Source organism: Ailuropoda melanoleuca, chromosome 12, assembly GCF_002007445.2.
Source record: "Ailuropoda melanoleuca isolate Jingjing chromosome 12, ASM200744v2, whole genome shotgun sequence".
Classification (NCBI taxonomy): domain Eukaryota; kingdom Metazoa; phylum Chordata; class Mammalia; order Carnivora; family Ursidae; genus Ailuropoda; species Ailuropoda melanoleuca.
This window is the reverse complement of record NC_048229.1, coordinates 54,151,797-54,171,480: the sequence shown is the minus strand read 5'-3', so window position 1 is coordinate 54,171,480 and position 19,684 is coordinate 54,151,797. Positions and strand designations below refer to the sequence as shown.

General features: G+C 46.7%; 1 protein-coding gene and 1 long non-coding RNA gene across 5 annotated transcripts in view; one reads left to right on the top strand and one right to left on the bottom strand.

Annotated features, from left to right (window-relative positions):
• GNAO1 (G protein subunit alpha o1) overlaps positions 1-19,537 on the bottom strand; it is a 169,993-nt gene extending 150,456 nt beyond the window's left edge. For 2 of the 4 annotated variants that reach the window (XR_004619000.1, XM_002912245.4), the window contains exons 1-2: positions 18,607-19,536; positions 18,342-18,384 (exon numbers count right to left, since the gene is read on the bottom strand). Coding sequence is in view for 3 of the 4 variants with exons in the window: in XM_002912245.4 (XP_002912291.1) it covers positions 18,342-18,384; positions 18,607-18,724 (161 nt within the window). In the remaining variant the exon portion in view is untranslated. Of the gene's footprint in view, positions 1-18,341; positions 18,385-18,606 lie in introns of all 4 variants that reach the window. The other 2 variants (XM_011231771.3, XM_011230660.3) reach the window with 1 other exon arrangement.
• LOC117795161 overlaps positions 18,024-19,684 on the top strand; it is a 26,858-nt gene continuing 25,197 nt past the window's right edge. The window contains exon 1 of the long non-coding RNA XR_004619002.1: positions 18,024-18,412. This is a non-coding gene — a long non-coding RNA (uncharacterized LOC117795161). The remainder of the gene's footprint in view (positions 18,413-19,684) is intronic.

The following is a 19,684-nucleotide window of genomic DNA, read 5'->3' as shown; positions in this document are numbered from 1 at the left end:
TGAGGACTGAAACAAGATGCCCAGGGCAACACCTAATTTGGTTTCTAGAACCCAACAAATTATGAACTAATTTTCTCGGTTGGGAGGGAACAATGGAGGGGGGTAGGAACTCAACCCAGGAGTTGACAATAAGCAGGCCCGTGTGAGTCTGAAGATGATAGTACAGCTTTATTAGAGGCAGCCCCAGATCTGCACAGGGCGGGAGCCCTGGGAGATAGCCTGGTGGAAGGTAGGAGGTCCAAAGACTTCTGTGGGTATCTGAACTTGAATGAGAAGGTGTGTAGACTGGTATACGCATGAAAGAGAAATAGGACTCCTCCAACTTTGGAAAGTTCTCTCAGTGATGAACCAAGGTGTGACCTTCAACACATTTTTTGAATAACCTCTCTGAATCTTACTTCCTTCATCTATAAAATGGGAATACCCAAAAATCAGTCTCCAGTGAGAGTTAAGCTGATCACGTGTAGAAAGCATTACAAATAATAGGTGTTCAGTAAATGTTATTTCCTTCTCCCCCACTGGCTTACCCCAACCCTTCCTGTACAGTTGTTGGGAAGTAGAAATGGGAGAAACGGGACCACACTCATTCTTGCTCTGTTACTAGCTAGCCATGGGAACCTAGAGAGGTCACTCCCTTCTCTGGGCCTCACAGTCTACAGATTAACCATTAGAATTTATATAAAAAGGTTCATGAATTCAAAATCAATATTAAAAAATCTATCATACTTGTATATACCACCAACAGATACAAAATGCAATTCAAAAAAAGAAGCAGTTACAAGGCCACTGTAAATATCAAGTATCTAGCTATAAATCTAACAGAAAGTAAATAAGACCTCTACGGGAAACATTATAAATATTTTTAAGAGAAATGATGATAACCTACATAAATGGTAAAATGGAACATGTTCGTGAATCAGGAAAAATTAAGATTTAAAGAGGTCCAATCTAAAGATGTCAATTGTATCCAAACAGATTAGTGTCATAAACTGAGCCTAACATTTACATGCAAACACAACGGGCCAAGAACAGCCAGAACACTCATGAAGATGACCAAGAGGAGGGATTTGGGAAACTAAACATCAAGACATGTTATAAAGCTGCAGTGATCAAGACAGTGTGGTACTGACATAAGAACAGAGTCCAGTGGAATGGTCTAAAGAGACAAGAAACAGGTCCCTGCGTATATAAACATATGACTTAAAATAGAGGTAGTTTTACAGAACAGTGCCTGAAAAAATGGCCTTTTGGATAAGCAATGCTGGCACAAATAGGTATCATTTAGGTAAAAAGTTAAAACTAGACCCCTATCTTACCCCACATACAAGAATTGCAGGTGAATTAAACACCTAAATGTGGAAGAAAAAAAGCTACAAAGCTTTTTGAAGAGGGCAAAAGAGGGTAGCTTTTACCACTTCAAGATAAAGAAAGATTACTTAAATAAGACACAAGAAACAATAACCAAAACTGGGAAGACTGAAAAATCTGGCTACATTAAAAATAAGACCATCTTTTTTATCATGGTTCACCATTAACAAAGCGAAAAAACAAGCTAGAGAATGGGAGGTAATATCTGTAACAAATAAAATTGGAAAAGGACTAGTATCCTGAACATATAAAGAACTCCTACAGATTAACGTAAAATTACAACCTAATTTACAAAGTCACAAAAGAACAGGTGTTTCACGAAAGGGGAAATCAAATGTCCAATACATATATGAAAAGCTGCTCAATCTCACCAGTAATGTGTACTGATTTACAAGAATATATAAAGTAAAAGCACAGTGAGATATTGCCGCTCACCTATACAGTTGGCAAAAATGTAAAAGTCCGACAATACCAAATATTGGCAAGAATTTGGAATAACAGGAATTCTGTCTGCTAGCACAAGTATAAAATGGAATAACCACTCTGGAAAACAATGTGGCATTATCTACTACAGGTGAAGATTCCCAGCAATTCCACCTCAAAGAATGCTTCACAGAGGCGTGTGCCTTACGATATATATCCACATGGGTGATCATAGCAGCATCCTTTGTAATCGCCCAAAACTCAAAATAACCCAAGGCATATCGACAGAAGAATGGATAAATAAATTATAGTATAACCATAGCTGGTAAGTATGGTGTGAACTATATAGCAGTGAAGTCAATAATATATAGCATATTCATCAATATTCACAAATATTTGTAAATAATTCACAGAAAAATGATAAATGTTCAGAAGAGAATGCTATAGAATACTTATAGCAATGAAAATAAATGAAATACAGCTATGTACTATGTGGGTGAATAATACAAATGCAATATTGAAGGAAAGACATAAGACTTAATAATATATAACAATGATTACAATTACATTCCAACCAGGAAAAACTGAACTATATGAGTACAGGATACATACGTGGGTGGTAAACTCTACAGAAAGAAAAGGAAATACCATGAAAGTCAGGAGGTAGGGAGTAAGGGAGGGAGCTGTGATCAAGAAGGGATATTTAAGGAACTTTCCTGGCCATTAGCAACATCCTGTTTTTTTTTTACCTAGTGATGGTTACATGAATGCTTGATTTTTAAAACAAATGAACATTTTGGGCGTATATTAATTTATGTCATAATTAAAAAGGCTTACATTAAAAAAAAAAAAAGACATTTTCAATGTGACCTCCTCCAGGAAGTCTTCCCAAACCCCAAACTAATGTAGATGTTCCCTCAGCATCTTCCACCTCTTACCTGGCTCTAGTGTTTATTAATTGTAAGGGTCTCTCCATTTTCAAGGGCAGAGGTGGGGCCTGTGTTGGTTCACCATCATATCCTACACAGTGTTGAGCACATGGTGAGTGCTTAGTAAGTATTTGTTGAATTAATCAATGACTGCATTGAAGGATCTGACTTGGTAAAAAGTAATTAATTAGCCCAGGACCAATCAACTGCCAACCAGTAAGGATGTACTGGGTGATGGGATGGAAGGAGAGACATACCTGGGATCTAGCGCCATCACATACTGACCATATTGCCCTGAATAAACCTCTTTTTTCTCTGATAGTAAAAATGATACAAACAGTTAACATTTAGTGAATTTCAACTACGTGCTAAGTGCTTTTAGCTCTGTTATTTCATTTAATCATCACAGTGTGTCTGAATGTGTTTCCTTTTCATCTTTCTCATGATTAAGAAATTGAGGTTCCAAGAGACTAAATAATGTTCCCCAAAACACACTGATAGTCCACAAATGGCAAAGCTAAGATCTCCAAGATTCATGCTGCTTTGATATTGCTACACAGACTTCCTTTCACCTCAGTTTCTTGGTCTATAAAATGGGGATACAGGCGTTGTCTACGTGTCCTGTTGGGACTGTTGTAAGGCCCAAAGGTGATGAGGAACGAGGAAGCAGCTTGTAAGCTCTCAAGCACAATTCAAATGTAAGGACAATAATATGTAACAAGGGTCTACCATGGACTCACACGAAGGAAGCAGATGGCTTCTACCTACATTGAGCTCTCAAGCCAGTTGTAGAGGAAAGCTAAGTAAACAGGAAAACTGGGAACACACATCAATAAACTGACCGAAGAAAGCCACCAGGAAAAGCACATAATACAGCTCAACTGTAAGAGCAGTGGTGAGGGCACTGCTTAGGGCATGCAAGCCTTGAGCGTTCCCTCCATCTTCCACATGACAACCATGGGGATTTTGTTAAGGCTTACTGCAATTTTTTTTTTCTTTTTCAATTAAATAACGTACATTTTACAAGTCAGATCTACTGAATTATAATTTAATTACAGTACATTCTCCCTTTTTAGGTATACAGTTTGACGAGGTTTGATGAACATATGATTGCATGACCAGTGTACGATTAAGAGAAAGAATATTTCTATCACCTCTGAAAGCTCCCTCGTGCTCCTTTGTAATCAATTTCTCTTTCCCACATCCTCAGAGACCAGTGATGTGATTTCTGCCCCTACAGTTTTGCTGTTTTCAGAATGCAGAGGGATCTTTTTGATACACAAGTGAGGTCAAGTTGTCCTGTATTTCAACCACCCATGGCATTCAGCATGAAACTCAAATGGCTTCTGCATGGCCACCGGGCCTCTTTACTCCCGTTTTGTGTCACTTTTCCTTTCCTGAGGCCAGCTCCCTAGCCTTCTTTCTGCTTATTCCTGCTCAGGGTGTTTACATCTGCTAGTCCACCTTCCTCAGATTTTTTTTTTTTTTTAGGCATGTGCTAGAGAGAGAGAGAGAGAGAGAGAGAGTGCACAGATGCGCAGGGGAGGGTGGGAGGCAAAGAGGGAGAGGCAGAGGGAGAGAGAGAATCTTAAGCAGGCTCCATGCCCGACTCAGGGCTCAATCTCACAACCCTGAGATCATGACCCGAGCCAAAACCAAGAGTTGGACATTTAACCGACTGAGCCACCCAGGCACCCCTTCCTCAGATCTTTCTTGACCCGCTTCCTTCTCCCTCATTTCTGCCAACCACTCTTTTCTGTTTAGGCGTTACTTCCTCCTTTAGAACATATCACTGTATCAAATGACCTTACTCATTCATTTACTTGTTTACTGTCTATCTCCCTTCTCTGAAACTGTAAGGTCCTTGAGGGCAGGGAGCCTGTCAGTCTTAAGAGCTCTGTTCCTAGAAACTTAGAGCCAACACATGATTGGTCTTCCACTGGTATTCACAAAATGAACAAACAGGAGCCAGAGAAGTCAGGGAACAGTGAGGTTCATGTAACTGAAACTTTTGGGAAAGGATTAAAAAACGACAGACCTTTTTGCACAAAGGGGAAAAAGAGGGTAGGAAGACCAGCAATAACTCAGAACCAGATGCCATTCTATCATCCCTTCCCCAAAGTCCCCCACTGACAGGGCCACAGAGTGCCTACGAGACAGAGCTGGTGCCTCCCCTGCCCTTGCCTTCTGGTGACCTCAGGCCTGTTTCTCTCCGGGTCCCTCCCGGTTCTTCTTCACACAGCCATCTCAGGCTCAAGAGCCTTCTTCCTCCTAGCCGTATGAATTCAGAGAGAGGGGACCCCCAAGGTTGTTTTGCATTTGCACTCTGGAACCATCTTCAGCGCTCCTCCCCACGGAAGAGGAGTGCAGGCTCCTGCTCTTGTAAACCGTGGTAGCATTCCGAGACAAATTCCTACCTCACAGGGCTCCACACTCTCAGCGGAGCGCACACGTGGACGCACACACACTGGTGGCCACAACTCCCTGAGCTGATGTCCCAGTTTCCTTTCTCAATTAGCACTAGACTTCTGAAAGCTTAATTTTGATATAATTTATTATCTCAGTTGGGGGTGGCCAAGGGAGAAGGCAGGGAATTCCTTTGCCATAAGAACATCTGTTTTGCTGGACAGCAAAATTGAAATTATGACCTCAAGACTTGAGCAGGAGCTTACAGATCATTCGATCCGGTTTCCTAATTTTATACATGAAAACACTAAGGCCTAGAGAAGTTATGGAACTTGCCTGGGGCCACCAAGCTAAATAGGGACAGAGCTGAGGTAGCACTCAGGTTTCTTTACTCCTAGTCCAGATTTACCCATCCTAATTTCTTGAGTTTGGCTTCTATCTGAAACTGCTCTTTCAAAGGCCAGTAATAGCCGCAATCACCAAATACAATGGTCCTTTCTCAGTCCTTATCTAGCTTGGCAGTGTCTTGGAACAGAACCCTGCTGCCACACAGAACTTCCGGAAGCACATTCCCTCCCCTGGGGTTCTCAGCAGGGTGCTCCTCCCGCTCCTCTGACTCCCAGCCCCCTTTCCCAGGGGGAGCTACTTATGAGCCTACCTAAGGCAGGTGTCCCTGTTCACCTCCACAACGGGGTGGGCTGGGGTGGGGGGGTTTCTCCTCTCCATCTGCATACTCACCCCAGGGGAACTGCATCCACTCTCATGGCCTCACCACGCAGCGTTGCCAGCCCTGACCGCTCTTCTAAATGCTAGAACGACTTCCTAAGACACTAAACGATGTGAGCATAATACAAAAGTTATCCTTCAAGGACCCAAAATTTGTGCTTGTGCTTTGACTTGCCCTCTTCTGTCCACACCCCTCTTCCCACTCCTATGCCTCCTAACTTGATGGTATCACTAAACTCCAACATCCAGGCTCAAAACTGGCAGGACTTGTCTGATCTACTTTCTTCTCCCCATGCTCAACTAGACACCAGGTCTCACCCAGTCTCCCTCCCCAAATCTCTTCCCCATCCAGTTCCTCACTGCCTTTCCTTCCAATTTCCCAGTTCAGACTACAGAAATCTCCCTGCTTTTAGGCATCTTCTCTGGTCTTCCTCTTCAAGCTCTGCTGACTTGGCATCCTACGACCCTACCGTGGAGGGTAGCACATCCTACTCTGTATTCAAAGTACATGCACCTTAGCGAAGCAGTCTGGGAAGCCCACAATCTAGCTCCGCTCTTCCTTTCTAATCACTTCTCCTCATACTCCCACAGCGCTATGGTCCCATAAGGCTGCCCACTGCTCCCTGATGTTGCCCTGCATGTCTGAGTCCCGCTTCTGTGCTTAGCTCACACTGCTTCTTCTTCCTAGATGACAAGGAGACCATTCCAGCTGGAATTAGTTTATGTAAAAGAAGGGATTTATTGGTTCACATAACTTTCAGGTCCACAGAGCCAGCTTCAGGGATTATAATAATTACTGTCAGATGTCTTTCTGGCTTCCTCTGTCTCTTTCTGTCTTCTCCTCATTCCCTCCCTCACGTCCCAGTCTCTCATGATAAGCAAGCTTCCTCCCTGCAGAGTAATGGAGATGTGGAAACATGGCCCCAGACAGCACCAGGCTTTCATCGTTCCAACCCAGTGAAGATCTTGCTGGGATCCCAGATGAAGAGCTTCTTTCTCGTACTGACTATCAAATTCCAAAGAAGGACTCTAACTGGCCTGGACTGAGTCTTATCCCATCCGCCAGTCACTGTGGCCAGGAAAATGGGATTTTGTGAATGGCAAGGGCTGGGTCACACACCCACTTTTTATCTCCAAGTGGCAGGGCCCAGTGATGGGCAGCCTCATTGGAACAGCCTGCAACGAGCAAAATAATGGTGTCCACTGAACCCTCACTTCTCCACTAGCTGTCTTGAGGCATGTGTGATCCCTGAGCCCTTGTCCAAATTAAATTCCATTGTTGCGTCTTCTGGGCCTTCGTGGCACCAGTCTGTCTCCTTCAACTGACTCAACTCTCTGAGGGCAGGAACTGGATCCCTCGGTGATCAGTGTAAGGTCTTACTCAAAGGTGTGACTCCAGAAAAATTTTCACAGTCTGCAATTACTATGCCTGATTATTTGTTTATGAAGTTATTGCCCGAGTCCCCTGGGCCTTGACTTGCTCACCACTGAATCTCCAAGCACCCAGCACAGTGCCTAACACATAACAGGTGCTAGATAAGTACTAGGTAAATGAATGAATAAATGAATGGCTTGAATAGAAGAAAGGTTACCAGTCTTTGGTGTTCTGGTAAAGGAGTACAGTTGCTTTTTAAGTCTTCTCACTTCAGCAAAATAAAAGGTAAGGTAGGAACCCCCTCAACATCTTCTCCCCATCATCTCCCTCTCCAAATTTCTCTATGCACTCCCTATCCTCACTGCCCTCTGGCAGTCTCAGGGAAGGTGACACACATTCGTGTCAATACCAGGTCGCCCAACCATACTCTGCGCCCCATCTCTGCCCATCCTTTTGGGGCTTTGCTCCTTCTACCTATACCTTCTTTCTTCTTTCCTTCTTTCCTATACCTTCGACATCTCCTTCTACCTGGGCCCTTTCCTTTCTGCTTCTCAGTGGATCCAGGTCCCACCATGCTAGCCAAACAAACAATAAAAATAAAGCCCTTACTCAACTCTATTCACTCCTTCCCTCCCTTCCTCCCTCCGTCCCATTCCTTTGAGAATTCATGTTTCTTTTCCAGGGGTCTCCATTCATGGCCTCCACTTGCTCAGTCCCACTTACTTAGAGCCCACTGCAATTTGGCTTTCCTCCTGCCACTCCACTGGGACAGCTCTTGCCAAGTTCACCAACAACTTCCCAGGTCCACTGGGCACCTGTCAGTCTTCAGCTTATTTGACTACTGCAGTATCTCACTCAACCTCTTCCTTCTGGAAATTCCTTCCTTCCTTGGCTTACATGCTGCTGCTCCACCTCAGTTTCCTTTCCATCGCTCAGCTCAGCGCTCTCGGTTTCGCTCACAGGCTCCTCTTCCTAAATGACTGTCACATCCTGGAGCTGGGGCGCATGCACGTGATGGGGGATGCATCCTGTCTTTTCACTCAGCCTGGTGAGGTGACCAACTTTCACGGCTTCCACTGCCCACAGCAGCACAGGATCCCAAACTGACCCTTCTCCCCAGGTGTGTCCTACATCCTACCCCACATATCTGCCTGCCTGCCAGGGATCTCCACTTGGATGACCCACAAGAATCACCAATGTGAACAAAGTAAGTCATCATTTTTCTCCACATGCCTTCACCCTCCCTCCTGCATTGCTCCATCTCAGCGGATGGCACTACTACCCTACCAATAGCCCAAACTGGGAATCCTGGACTCATTCTTGTCTAGATCCTTCATTTATTTATTTTTAAAGATTTTATTTTTTTAAGTAATCTCTACATCCAACGTGGGCTTGAACTCATGACCCCAAGAGCAAGAGTCACATGCTCTTCCAACTGAGTCAGCCAGGCGCCCCCCTTGTGTATATCCTTTAAAATGAAATTCCTCGGGGCACCTGGGTGGCTCAGTCAGTTAAGCATCTGCCTTCGGCTCAGGTCATGATCTCATGGGTCCTGGGTTGGAGCCCTGCATTGGGCTCTCTGCTCAGTGGGGGAGTCTGCTTCTCCTTCTTTGCCTGCCCCTCCCCCTGGCTTGTGCTCGCTTGCTTGCTCTCTGTCAAATAAATAAATAAAATCTTTAAAAATTAATAAATAGGGGCGCCTGGGTGGCACAGCGGTTAAGCGTCTGCCTTCGGTTCAGGGCATGATCCCGGCATTGTGGGATCGAGCCCCACATCAGGCTTCTCCGCTGTGAGCCTGCTTCTTCCTCTCCCACTCCCCCTGCTTGTGTTCCCTCTCTCGCTGGCTGTCTCTATTTCTGTCAAATAAATAAATAAAATCTTTAAAAAAAAATTAATAAATAAAATGAAGTTCCTCCCCAAAGCCCTTCCAATTGATTATCAAATAATTTCAATTATTCCGTTGCCCAAATATCTCTTAGTCTGTTTCTTTTTCCCACTCACTGCTTTAAGGTACTTCTTAATCTTTTCCTACCTGGATCACAAAAATAATTTTCCACCTGGTCTCTTAACCTCTGGACATGGTTCCCTCTCGTCCACATAGGTGATCTTTCTCAAGTGCAAAAATGATCCAGCCACCCATTTCCTTAGAACCCTATGATTCTTGAAAGTTCTCATCACAAGAAAAAAAATCTATAACTATGAGTGGTGATGGATGTTAACTGGGCTTATTGTGATCATCTTGCAATTTACACCAATATCAAATCATTACATTGAATGTCTGAAAGTAATATAATGTTGTCAATCGCACCTCAGTAAAAAAAAAAAAAAAAAGCCCTCCTGGTGGCATCTTACTGTATTCAGAATAAAATCTAAAGTCCTTAGCATAGCAGACAAGAGCCTTCATGATCTATCTCTGTCTTCTCTTCCTCCTTCATCTCTGGACAGTCCTCTTAGAGACTGTGCTCTCATCAAACCGAGTTATTTTACACTTCCAGCCTACTCCATGCGCTGACATATCTTAGAGATTTTTACATGTCGGTCCCTCTGCCTGGCATTCCTATTTTCCACCTGGTAGCTACCACTCATTTTTAAGACTCAGCCCGTGGGCCACTTTCTCCCTGAACTTCCTACCTAGAGATGGTGCCCTCCATCGTCCCACAGCCTCATGAGCTTCCTGCTCTGAAGTACAAGTGTCTTTTACATGTCACTCCCTTTAGGCTAAGCTCCTCAAGGGTAGGGACCTAGACCTTCCTCTCTACTTCCATGATACCATGTATATGTCCAGCATACAGTAGATGCTCAGTAAATGCTTATGGATGGAAAGATGGTTGATTGATGGATAGATGGATGGATGGCTGAATGGATGTATATACTACTGTTCTGTCTTTCCCAAGTCTCCTCTGAACTACCTGCTTCTACCAAAGCCAAAGTCTTCAGTGGCAGCTTCTCTCTGCAGCCGCCCACAACGGCCCACACTTCTGAGGCAGCAATGGAAAATGATTTCAGGAGCTGTCCAGATGATGGTTAGGGAACACTCTGGTATCAGCATCAATATCAAACGTAAGGATGGCCACCACCTCTAAAAGGAACCCCGCTGCTCAACCAAAGCTAGTGCCACCCCATCTGCTGATGGGCACTGGGACCCAGTCTGCGAAGCTCTCCTCTGCCCACACTGGTGGTGGTCTAATAAGAACCCCCTAGGGCTAGGACAGAAAGGACATAGGCTTTGGAATTAAACAAATCATGGTCTGAATACATCACTGTCACTTACGAAGCTGTGTGGCTTTGAGCAAGCCACCCAACCTCTCTGAGCCTCGCTTCCTCATCTGTAAGATGGAGTTGACGGCTATTTTCCTCATAGGTTGATGTGAAAAAACAAACGAGGATAATGGATTGCATTGAATATGATGAATGCTATGGTCATCAAAGTTTTCCAATATTATTATTCTGGCTTATGTACAACTGAGTTTGAGTTCCTCGTGAGCCTCATTTCTTTCTCTTTTCTTCATTTATCAAGCATTTATGAAGCACCTCCTGTGTGTCAGACATTGGGCTCGGTGCTGTATTATGAGCAAAAATAAGTCCCCATCCCTACTTTAGGGAGCCCTCGTAAGGAAGGGGCACCAAGACTAGCAAAGGAGACAGATACACTATGCACATAATTAATTGACAATATGTAATAAGCATTAGTGCTCTGAGACCCTGGATGCAGGTGACCCAGAGTTGATTTTATGGCATGAGGAAGCTGTCCCTATAAAGTAACAATTTTCCATGGAAAACCTACCAGTTGGCTATGACATAGAGAATCCAGGGTAAATTCTTGGCCGTGGAGTACTATCCTTACATGTTATTCCCCTTTCCTCTTTCCTCCTTCTTGGTTGAGAAATTAAGTGAGTAGGGGGACAAATTTAGGGCACTGACTATTAGCCTTGAAGGATTTTATTTTACTTTAATTTTTTTTTAAAATTGTGCTATGAAAAGCACAATGTTTTTCCTCTTCTCTGTAAAGAAAATTGGAACTAAAGATGGCTCAGCAGATAAAAGCTGTGGGCGGTAAATACTCCCACTATTCCCCCCTGCATTTCAGGCTTCTAGGTTTCTCTTTGCATTTACTGGATCTCAGAGCTAGGAACCTGAAAGAGACCTGAGAAATTCTGTGGTGAAAGCCCACGTTCTAATTAAGAGATGAACAAACCGAGGCTCAGAGGGACTAAACGACCTGCCCAAAGTCAAGTTAGAGAATGAGTCAAAATTAAAACACAGTTCTCCTGACCTTCCCCTTTTACTGGTCTGCAAATCTCCCAACCCCTGGGATTTACAGCCCCTGTAAATCTGACCCCAGGCAAGTTCCTTCACCTGCAGCCATCCTCAGTGGAGCCAGGCTGTCTCCATTTCTAAGAATCCTGGAAGCCACAAACAAACCACTTCTCCCTCGAACATGTCACTGGGGCTCTCCTCCCAGAAACATCCTGTTTTTTACTAACAGGATACTTTCAGATCCTCCTCTTTGGTTTGAGAACCACATCTGCACGAAAAGTTTGGTTAGAGGTGGTTTCCTCAAAATGCCTCTCAGGACTATGACTTTCTTGGCTGACAAAGCTTTGTGGTTGAGGTTGCTATTCTGCAATTCTCTTGGCCTTCAAAGAGCTTTCATAGGTGCCCCCTACCCCCTCAGGACGGAACTGTAATTGATGCTTTTATGTTTAGAACCTCGAATCAAAGCCATCAAGACCCTGAAAATGAAGGCAGTTCCCAATTTCGTGGACCACTTAGAACAGGGAAGGAGCTGGGGGAAATGGAACCCCCCGAGAGGCAGGGGGAGAGCCACTTCTCTTGACTTCTGGTCCAGTGCTCTTTCCCACTCTTTGTAATACACTCCAGCCTCATGGGCTGAAGCAGCTGCACCATCAAAAATGTCACATCAGTTATGACAACACAGTGTGTTACATAACTGGCGCTGCAGAGCAGGCAAGGGGAAAAAGCCATGAGCATGAACCACAGTGCTCCCTTTCTGGCTCTCAAAGAAGGTAAGGCCCACATACTTCAGAAAAGCACTCCGTATGGGAAGGGAACACCCACTAATCAGTCAAAGGAATAAAAACTACAGCTGACATTTGTATAATGATTTCTAGAACACTGTTATAAGGGCATTTCATATACTACATTATTTACTGCTCACAACAACCCTATCAGGTATTTTTATTATCAGCCCCATTTTACAGGCAAAGAAACTGAGGTACAAAAAATTGAGCAACTTGTTTAAGGTCACACACCTAGTTAGTGGCAGAGCTAGGATTTGAAGGCAGGTAGTCTGGTTACAGAGTCCATGCTCTTAATCACCTCTCAATTTTAGAGAAGCATGCTAAACGGCTTCTCTAAAAAAGATACTAGGTATTTGCTTGAACCAGTAACAGGCCACTGCTCCTTCCTCTCCTTCCCCTCTATGCTAATGCCGGATTTGTTGGACGGTTTCTTTTCTAACCAGTATTGCGTATGAGCAAGAAGCACAGGATAAAATAAGAATGTGATGCAAATTTAAACGAATTCTTAGAATGGAGATCATTTGAGCACCATTAAGCTGTTTATGGTGATGCAATCCATAAGGTAAAGGGCCCTAATCGTACCTGCTGTTCTTAAATTCATGTAGTATGCGTATACACACACACACACACACACACACACACACACGCTCATGAGTTTTCTTTCGTCAACATCAAAAGTTGTTCTTTGCAGTGTCAAGCCTGGGGGTAACCCTTTCCACAGTGTTTTCTCATTTTGAAATCATCCCTTTCCCAGCTCGTCTATTGTCTTTCAGATCACGATGCGGCTCTTGTGATAATGGTCTGTCTAGCTTCGTAAGAAATGAGAGCCTGAAGACACCCTGGGAGACAGGGAACAAAGTCCCTGCATCCAGATGGACTGACCACATGTCAGAAAAATAGGACCGTATTCTGCTCATATTAAATCTCCAGTGTTAACAGAGAGGGTACTGTGAGCCACTGAAAAACATGAGCGACCTGCCCTGTCTTTAGCGGATGTGGCACACTGAGGAGCACTATAATCTGGGGAGTTCCAAGTGCTGGAGAAACAAGACAGTACTCTGACTCTGAGCACCGCAAGTCTAATCTAGTCCCATACGCAGAGAACAGAAACTCCGGATTCCATTACAGCCATGTCGATCCCGAATGAAGCCTCATCCATTTAATCTAGTCAGGAACAACGCTTTCAACAAGCAGATACGTTCTACTTCAGAATCCAACAGGTAACTGAGGTTCGAGAGTTCCACAGCTGATTCCTGAGGAGATCAGGTGGACTGTTTGCCACTCTTCTGGCAGGAAGGTCTGCTGGTATTTACAGCTCAGTGAACAGTAAGCAGCGAGAGAGCACCATCCATCAGCAAAGGAGAACTCAGCTGCTACTTGATCTGACATTCTGTTTGCGCTCACGCGGTCTCCAGAGAGCAAGGTGCATCCATTTGAATAAACGTGGAGACAAGAGGAAGGGGGAAGGGCAAAGCAGGCAAGGAGAGGATTGCAGAAATAACAAGCCCACAAATCTAGAAGAGTTGCTCTCCAGAGTGCTGCCTCCACATGGGACCCTTCGGGGACGTGCAGGAAACGCCCTTTTAGACAGTTGCACTTCTACAGAGCAATGGCTACACGTGGCCACTCCCTTCCCCACATGACTGCCACCTAGAAGGTGCTGCACAGCAGCGTGCTGAATGAACACAGGCTTGCCGTGAACCGAAGCCAAACAGGAGAGCCCTAGTTACAAAGGCAGGGTCAGCTGGTGGGAGGGACACCCCCAGCTTTTGGCAGCAGGTGATGTCTTAAGACTCCCTGCCCCAACAGGATGGGGTCTGTCCTCGGAATCATAACCTGCTGTAAAGGCTGGGGTATTTGTATGGGAAAGGACGTCTGCACCAGGCAAATCCTGGAATTTGTTTTACAGTGGCACCGAGAAGGCACCTTGGGCGTGAGTGCACACAGAAAGTGCTCCATTTTACTGTGTCCATTTATGTACAAAACCAGCAGCTTGCAGGCCACGCCTCACTGCCACCTTGCAACTCTCCATCTTCCTAAAAATCCACTTACTGCTCTAGAGACAGACAGCCTGACCGTGACATCCCGGAAAACTCAACACCTCAAATGAGGGTGAACTGTGGTGCCTACAGCAACTCCACAAGTTTGTTTTACGTTTTCATCAGGTATGTAGTCCTAACAGTTGCCACTGCTCAAAATAGGAAGTCCCTTAAAATGATATTCTGTTGCTTCCATACTTCATAAAATATAATTCTCCAAGAGAGCTCTTTGTAAGGGTTTTGGTAATTAAATAAAATTAACACCTCCTTTTAAAATTTTGATTAGTCTGAATAAAGAGTCCCACGGATTGCAAAAATGATAAGGCCATATCACAGGTGAGGTCACGGTCTCCTAATGAGCATTATTATTTAAATACCACATGTTAAAAAAGGTCACTGATTACTCATGGTGTGTGTAAAATTTTATTTCTGCTGTTTCAATGATCGTTGTCTATTTCTCACTACTGAAATGTTTTGCATTGTCTGACACAGAGCTCCCAAAGGCTAACTCATGATCACATATACAAAGGAAAAAAAACCCAAACACCCCAGCAAGCTATGCTCAAATGAAACTTTTAATGAAGTATTAAGAATCAGGCTTTTAAAATGACGGTCTAATCTGTGGCATCTCTTAAATGGACGGAGGTTTCCCCCTATAACACGTATTAAGCAAAAGAACTTCAAAGGTCAGTCTCCCTGCAACATTCTTAGTCTGATGTCGGTGTTAATACTTCGTTCTGAGCAGCATCTACTAGTCAGTCCTTTGTCGTGTAACTTCACTTACTATGGCATATACGGAAGCCTAGTCCTTCCAATCTGCACGCCACAATGCACAGATGAGAATATGGGCTCAAAGGAATGGCTCTTTGCTCTTCTGGAAATGCTGATTTAAAACGGCCTGGAGATGTCTGAATATCAATATTCTTTCTCTCAATCCAACGGGACCTATTAAACCCCAGACCCCATGAGGAAATCATCAGATTCTCACAGGGCAATCACCCATGGAGAACTCTCCAATTTCATCTATCCAGGTGAAATAAAGCAGCATCCAAATTAATTCATACATATGGCCTGATAGGTTGCTCACCAATCACACTACACGGGCAAGTCCGAAACTGCTTTCTGTAAATGCCACCCAGATTTTTGGGCCCCGCCCCACCCACAGTACAGGTCTCCTGACTCAAGTGACTCTCAGTCAAGTGGCGATTGGGAAAATCATCTCTGCAAGGGAGGACTCAAAAGAATTTGTCACTAGGATACAGTGACACCAATCCCACATTTTGTGGTTAATAAAACAAGTCCTGCATCCAGCTTGGCACAAGGCCCTGATCTGATTTATTTCAAGCCAAGCTGGAGGGCTCACAGGAAAAGCTGCCATTCATGAATGCTTCAGGAGGACGGGATGCCAGGGTCCCTTGTGGCAAAATTTACATGGAAATCTTTTTCACTGACCTTTTGAACAAACCTAGCCTCTTTCCTAAAAAGTTGGGTGTTATTTTTTTAAAAAATATTAATAATTTTACCTACAAAATCTCAGTTTTGCCTGACATTTTTCTCCAAAAATGTGTCCTGTGGGAGTAAGAAAAGTGGGAGTGGGGAGGGTACAGGTAAAAGAGAAGAAATGCTCCGATATCTGATTTAACCATCTCAGACATCTCAGACATCAAGGCTTGACTCTTTCCCCCTCCTCAGTGTAACTAAATATGAGACACATAAGACTTTCCTGGGAAAGGCCTACATACAGCCTTCATTTAAGATTTCTTGCCCCAATATATAATTAGGAATTTCCGTTCTAAAATGGCACACCTATTTCCTCAGAGAACTCCGCTCTCTTTGAATAAAAAAGGCGATGTACCCTTTGGGGGACTGAGTATATATTTTTAAACTTCTTATTAAATCAACCTAATTTATGGAGCATGTTCGGGGAAAAGCAGGTAAGGCGTTGCCTTGGTGAACGCAAAGTTAATTTGCAGACTCTCCCCCCACCCTTCCCCTTCCCCGAGCCTTTCCGAATGCCTTCGGCCCCCTCCGAAACGGCTCGGTTCTCTCCGCCGGGGCCCCGACTCCGTTCCGAACACTGCCGAGTCCCTCCGAGCCCCGCGCCCAGTCCGCACCGAGCTGAGCCGAGCGTCACCGAGCTGAGCCCCATCGACTTTTCCGGCCTCAGCTGGGCGCTGTCCACCACTCGCAATGCCTGAAACCTCACCCAGCCCTGGTGGCCGGGGCTTCTACCCGGCTTTGAGGCCGCCACCGCAGATTACAGACTTCTGAAGTTTTGAAACATCCCCTCTGGGAGAGAGGGGTGGCGCTGCTTGTATTTACCGACCTGCAAGGGCTCCAGGCAGATGCAACATGCACCTTGTTGCAAAGAGCAATTCCCCAGGCCCCGCCTCCCCATCCATTTGGGCTGCACACGCTCCAGAGAAGCCCCAGGCCAAATTACCCGTGGCTCAGAGGGGTGCGGCAAGCCGAGGGGGCCTCTGCAAAGAAAGCCCCAGGGAGCTCTCGAACGAAAATAAGAATATGTCAAACAGACGTGGGGAAATTGTCTCCGAGTCGCTACTCCCTACCATCATGGCGCCGCCTAGAACCCGCTTGTCATGCCTGTTACACATGCAAGATTTTTTGCATCTTGGTTCTGAAACCGCAAGCATGCTTCGTCTCCCACCCACCTTTCCGCGAAAGGGGTTTTTATTTTCCATTGTTTTCCTACGGGATGCAATTACTTCAGCTATTCTGTCAAGTTGAAAAATAATCATTTTTGTTTACTGCACAGCAACCCCTAATTAGGAGCTGTGTGTGCATGAAGGTGTCACAGCAAAGCGACGTGGAATCCTCGCTAAACGGTCTTAACGAACTCCCCCGTCCCGAACTGACAGGCCAACGGAAGCAGCAGGGCCAGGAGGCCCTGAGGGCGCACACCCCTTCCCCGAAAGCCACCCCCTCCCAAGCAAAGCTGCCTGTGGGCTCACCAGGAATTGCCGAGTGGATGGGGCAAGAAGCAAGCCTGAGAGTGGGAAGGAGGGGCGAGGCTCCTTACTGAGAAAGTGTGGAAGGGAAGGAATATCCCATTTTGTTTTAATTTTCAACCATCACTCAAATCCACCCCCAGTTAATTAGGAGGGGAAACTGATATCTAAGGCAGAAGGGGGCGGCGGCAAGTGGGGCCTGAATTCCGCATTGTGGGTAGATTACAAGAAAGATGGCCTATGCAGAGTGTAAATAAATACATTGATAAAGGCCATGGAGTGAAGGAAAATTGCCCCTGTCAGGAGAGCAAACGCTGGGAGGGTGGGGGAGATGAAGGGGGAAGCAAGGGACGGGCATTCAGCCTCAACCAGCATCTCCCTTCCACCTCTGCCTTGGATACAGCTGTGCCAGTCACACCTGCTTGGAAACCCACCCTCTTCCCTGCCACATGACCCCTTCCCCTAACCCTAGTCCTTTTTTGGGGGACGGGGGATGGGGGGCAGAAACCACAACCTCCAATTCAGCACCAAATCCCTGAACAGCAGACACTTGATTCTCCACCCCAGTCTAGGGCTGAGTCCCCTCCATGTTTTAGCCAAGTTCAAAATCACTGCCCCAGGAGAAGAGCAGGGGCAAGTGGGATTAAGGATGTGAAAGGTGGGGGGGGGGGTTGGACGGAGGAGGAGAGGGAAACACAGAATGAAACAGAGACACAGAGATAGAAATGGAGGTAGTGATACACCCGAGGAGCAAGAGTAATGATCATAATCATGCCAATAGTGTGATGTTCTGATCAATATGGCGGACACTGTCATTCATACAACTACAGGCGCTCCACTTCCCTCCCCCCCCCCGCAAAAAAAAAAAAAAACCCACCCGGGAGTTGGGGTGGAGGACCCAGAACCAACGTGGGGCGTGGGGGAGGGGAGTCAAATCCAGGTGTGTGTGTGCGTGTGTGTATGCGAAACAGAAACCAGGCCTGGAGAGCAATGTGGAATGAGCAAAATAATACAAATGACAAAAAATTAATAAAAGTACAAATCCCAACGCCACAGGGACTTACTTCATCTGCTTCACAATGGTGCTTTTTCCTGATTCTCCAGCCCCTGTTGGGACAGACAGGGGGAAAAACTGGTGAGTGTCAGCTTAGGGGAACGGAGGGGGGGGGCATGGGAGTAAGGCAGGCGAGAGGGTGGACGATCCTAGGCACACAGTGGTGCCATATCGGGGACCAGGTCTCCCCAGGCACTAGTAGGGTGGGAAAGCGGGCGGAGGTGGGTGCGGAGTGGCCGGGGTCGGGAGATGGGGGTGGCAGCCCCGGTCCTTACCCAGCAGGAGTAATTTCACGTCTTTGGCGGCGCTGATGCCATCCTCTTTGAGGTTTTTCTCAATCGCCTTGCTCCGCTCGAGGGCGGCTCTCTCCTCTGCGCTCAGAGTACATCCCATGGTGGCCCCTTCCCTGCCACAGCCCGCACGACTCGGCTGGCACGGCTCCCCGGCTCGGCGCGCCCCCCACCCCCCCAGAGAGCAGAGCCTGGGCTCAAAGGGGAAAAAACCACGATATCCTTCCCTTGGCTGAAAACAAAAATGTCGGGAAACCAGAACCCCCCAAAAAGACAGCCGCTAACAAGATTCCAGCAGCGGAGGCTCGCGGCAGCTGGCGGGCTCTAGGGGTGTCGAGGCGAAGGTGGCCGGGGTCTGGGGCTCCGGGGCCGAGGGAGGAGGCGCCCACGGTCCGAGGAGGCGCGGGCTGCAGGCACTGAGGCTTGTGCACGACCCAAAATAAATAAAATAATAGTTGAGGCAGGAGCCGCAGCCGGAGCCAGCGGAGGGTGGGGTGGGGGGCAGGGTGGGTCCTTCTGCCGCTGCTGCCGGAGGAGGAGGAGGCGGCGGCGGCGCGGGGTGTGGAGGGAGTGAGTGAGGGGGTGCTGCTAGTGCATGTGCATCGCGAGTCCTCAGCCGTCGGTGCGTCCGCGGCGCCTTCGCCGACCCCCGCGCGTAGGGCAGGGCTGGGCAGGGGGCCGGGCCGGGGGGCAGGTCTCTAGCGGGAGGCGACGTCGCTGTCTCCCAACGCTCGCATCGCTCGGTGGAGCCTACCGGAGAGAGAGGGACAGCGCGAGGGAGCCGCGGGCAGCCGAGAGCTCGAGGGGGAGAGAGAGAGAGAGAGAGAGGGAGAGAGAGAGGCTGGGAGGGAGGGGAGAAAAAAATGAAGGGAGAGCCAGCGAGCGCGCGCGCCACAGCCCGGGCGGGGGAGGGGGCGAGCACAGCGCGCGAGTGCGCCAGCGGCTCTGCGCACCCCGCACCACAAGCCGCCCGCTGACGTCAGCAGGGTCGCGCGCCGGGCCCCCGGGACGGGAAGGGGCGGGGGACGGTGGAGGCGCGCGCGCCGGGGCCCGCGTCAGCTGG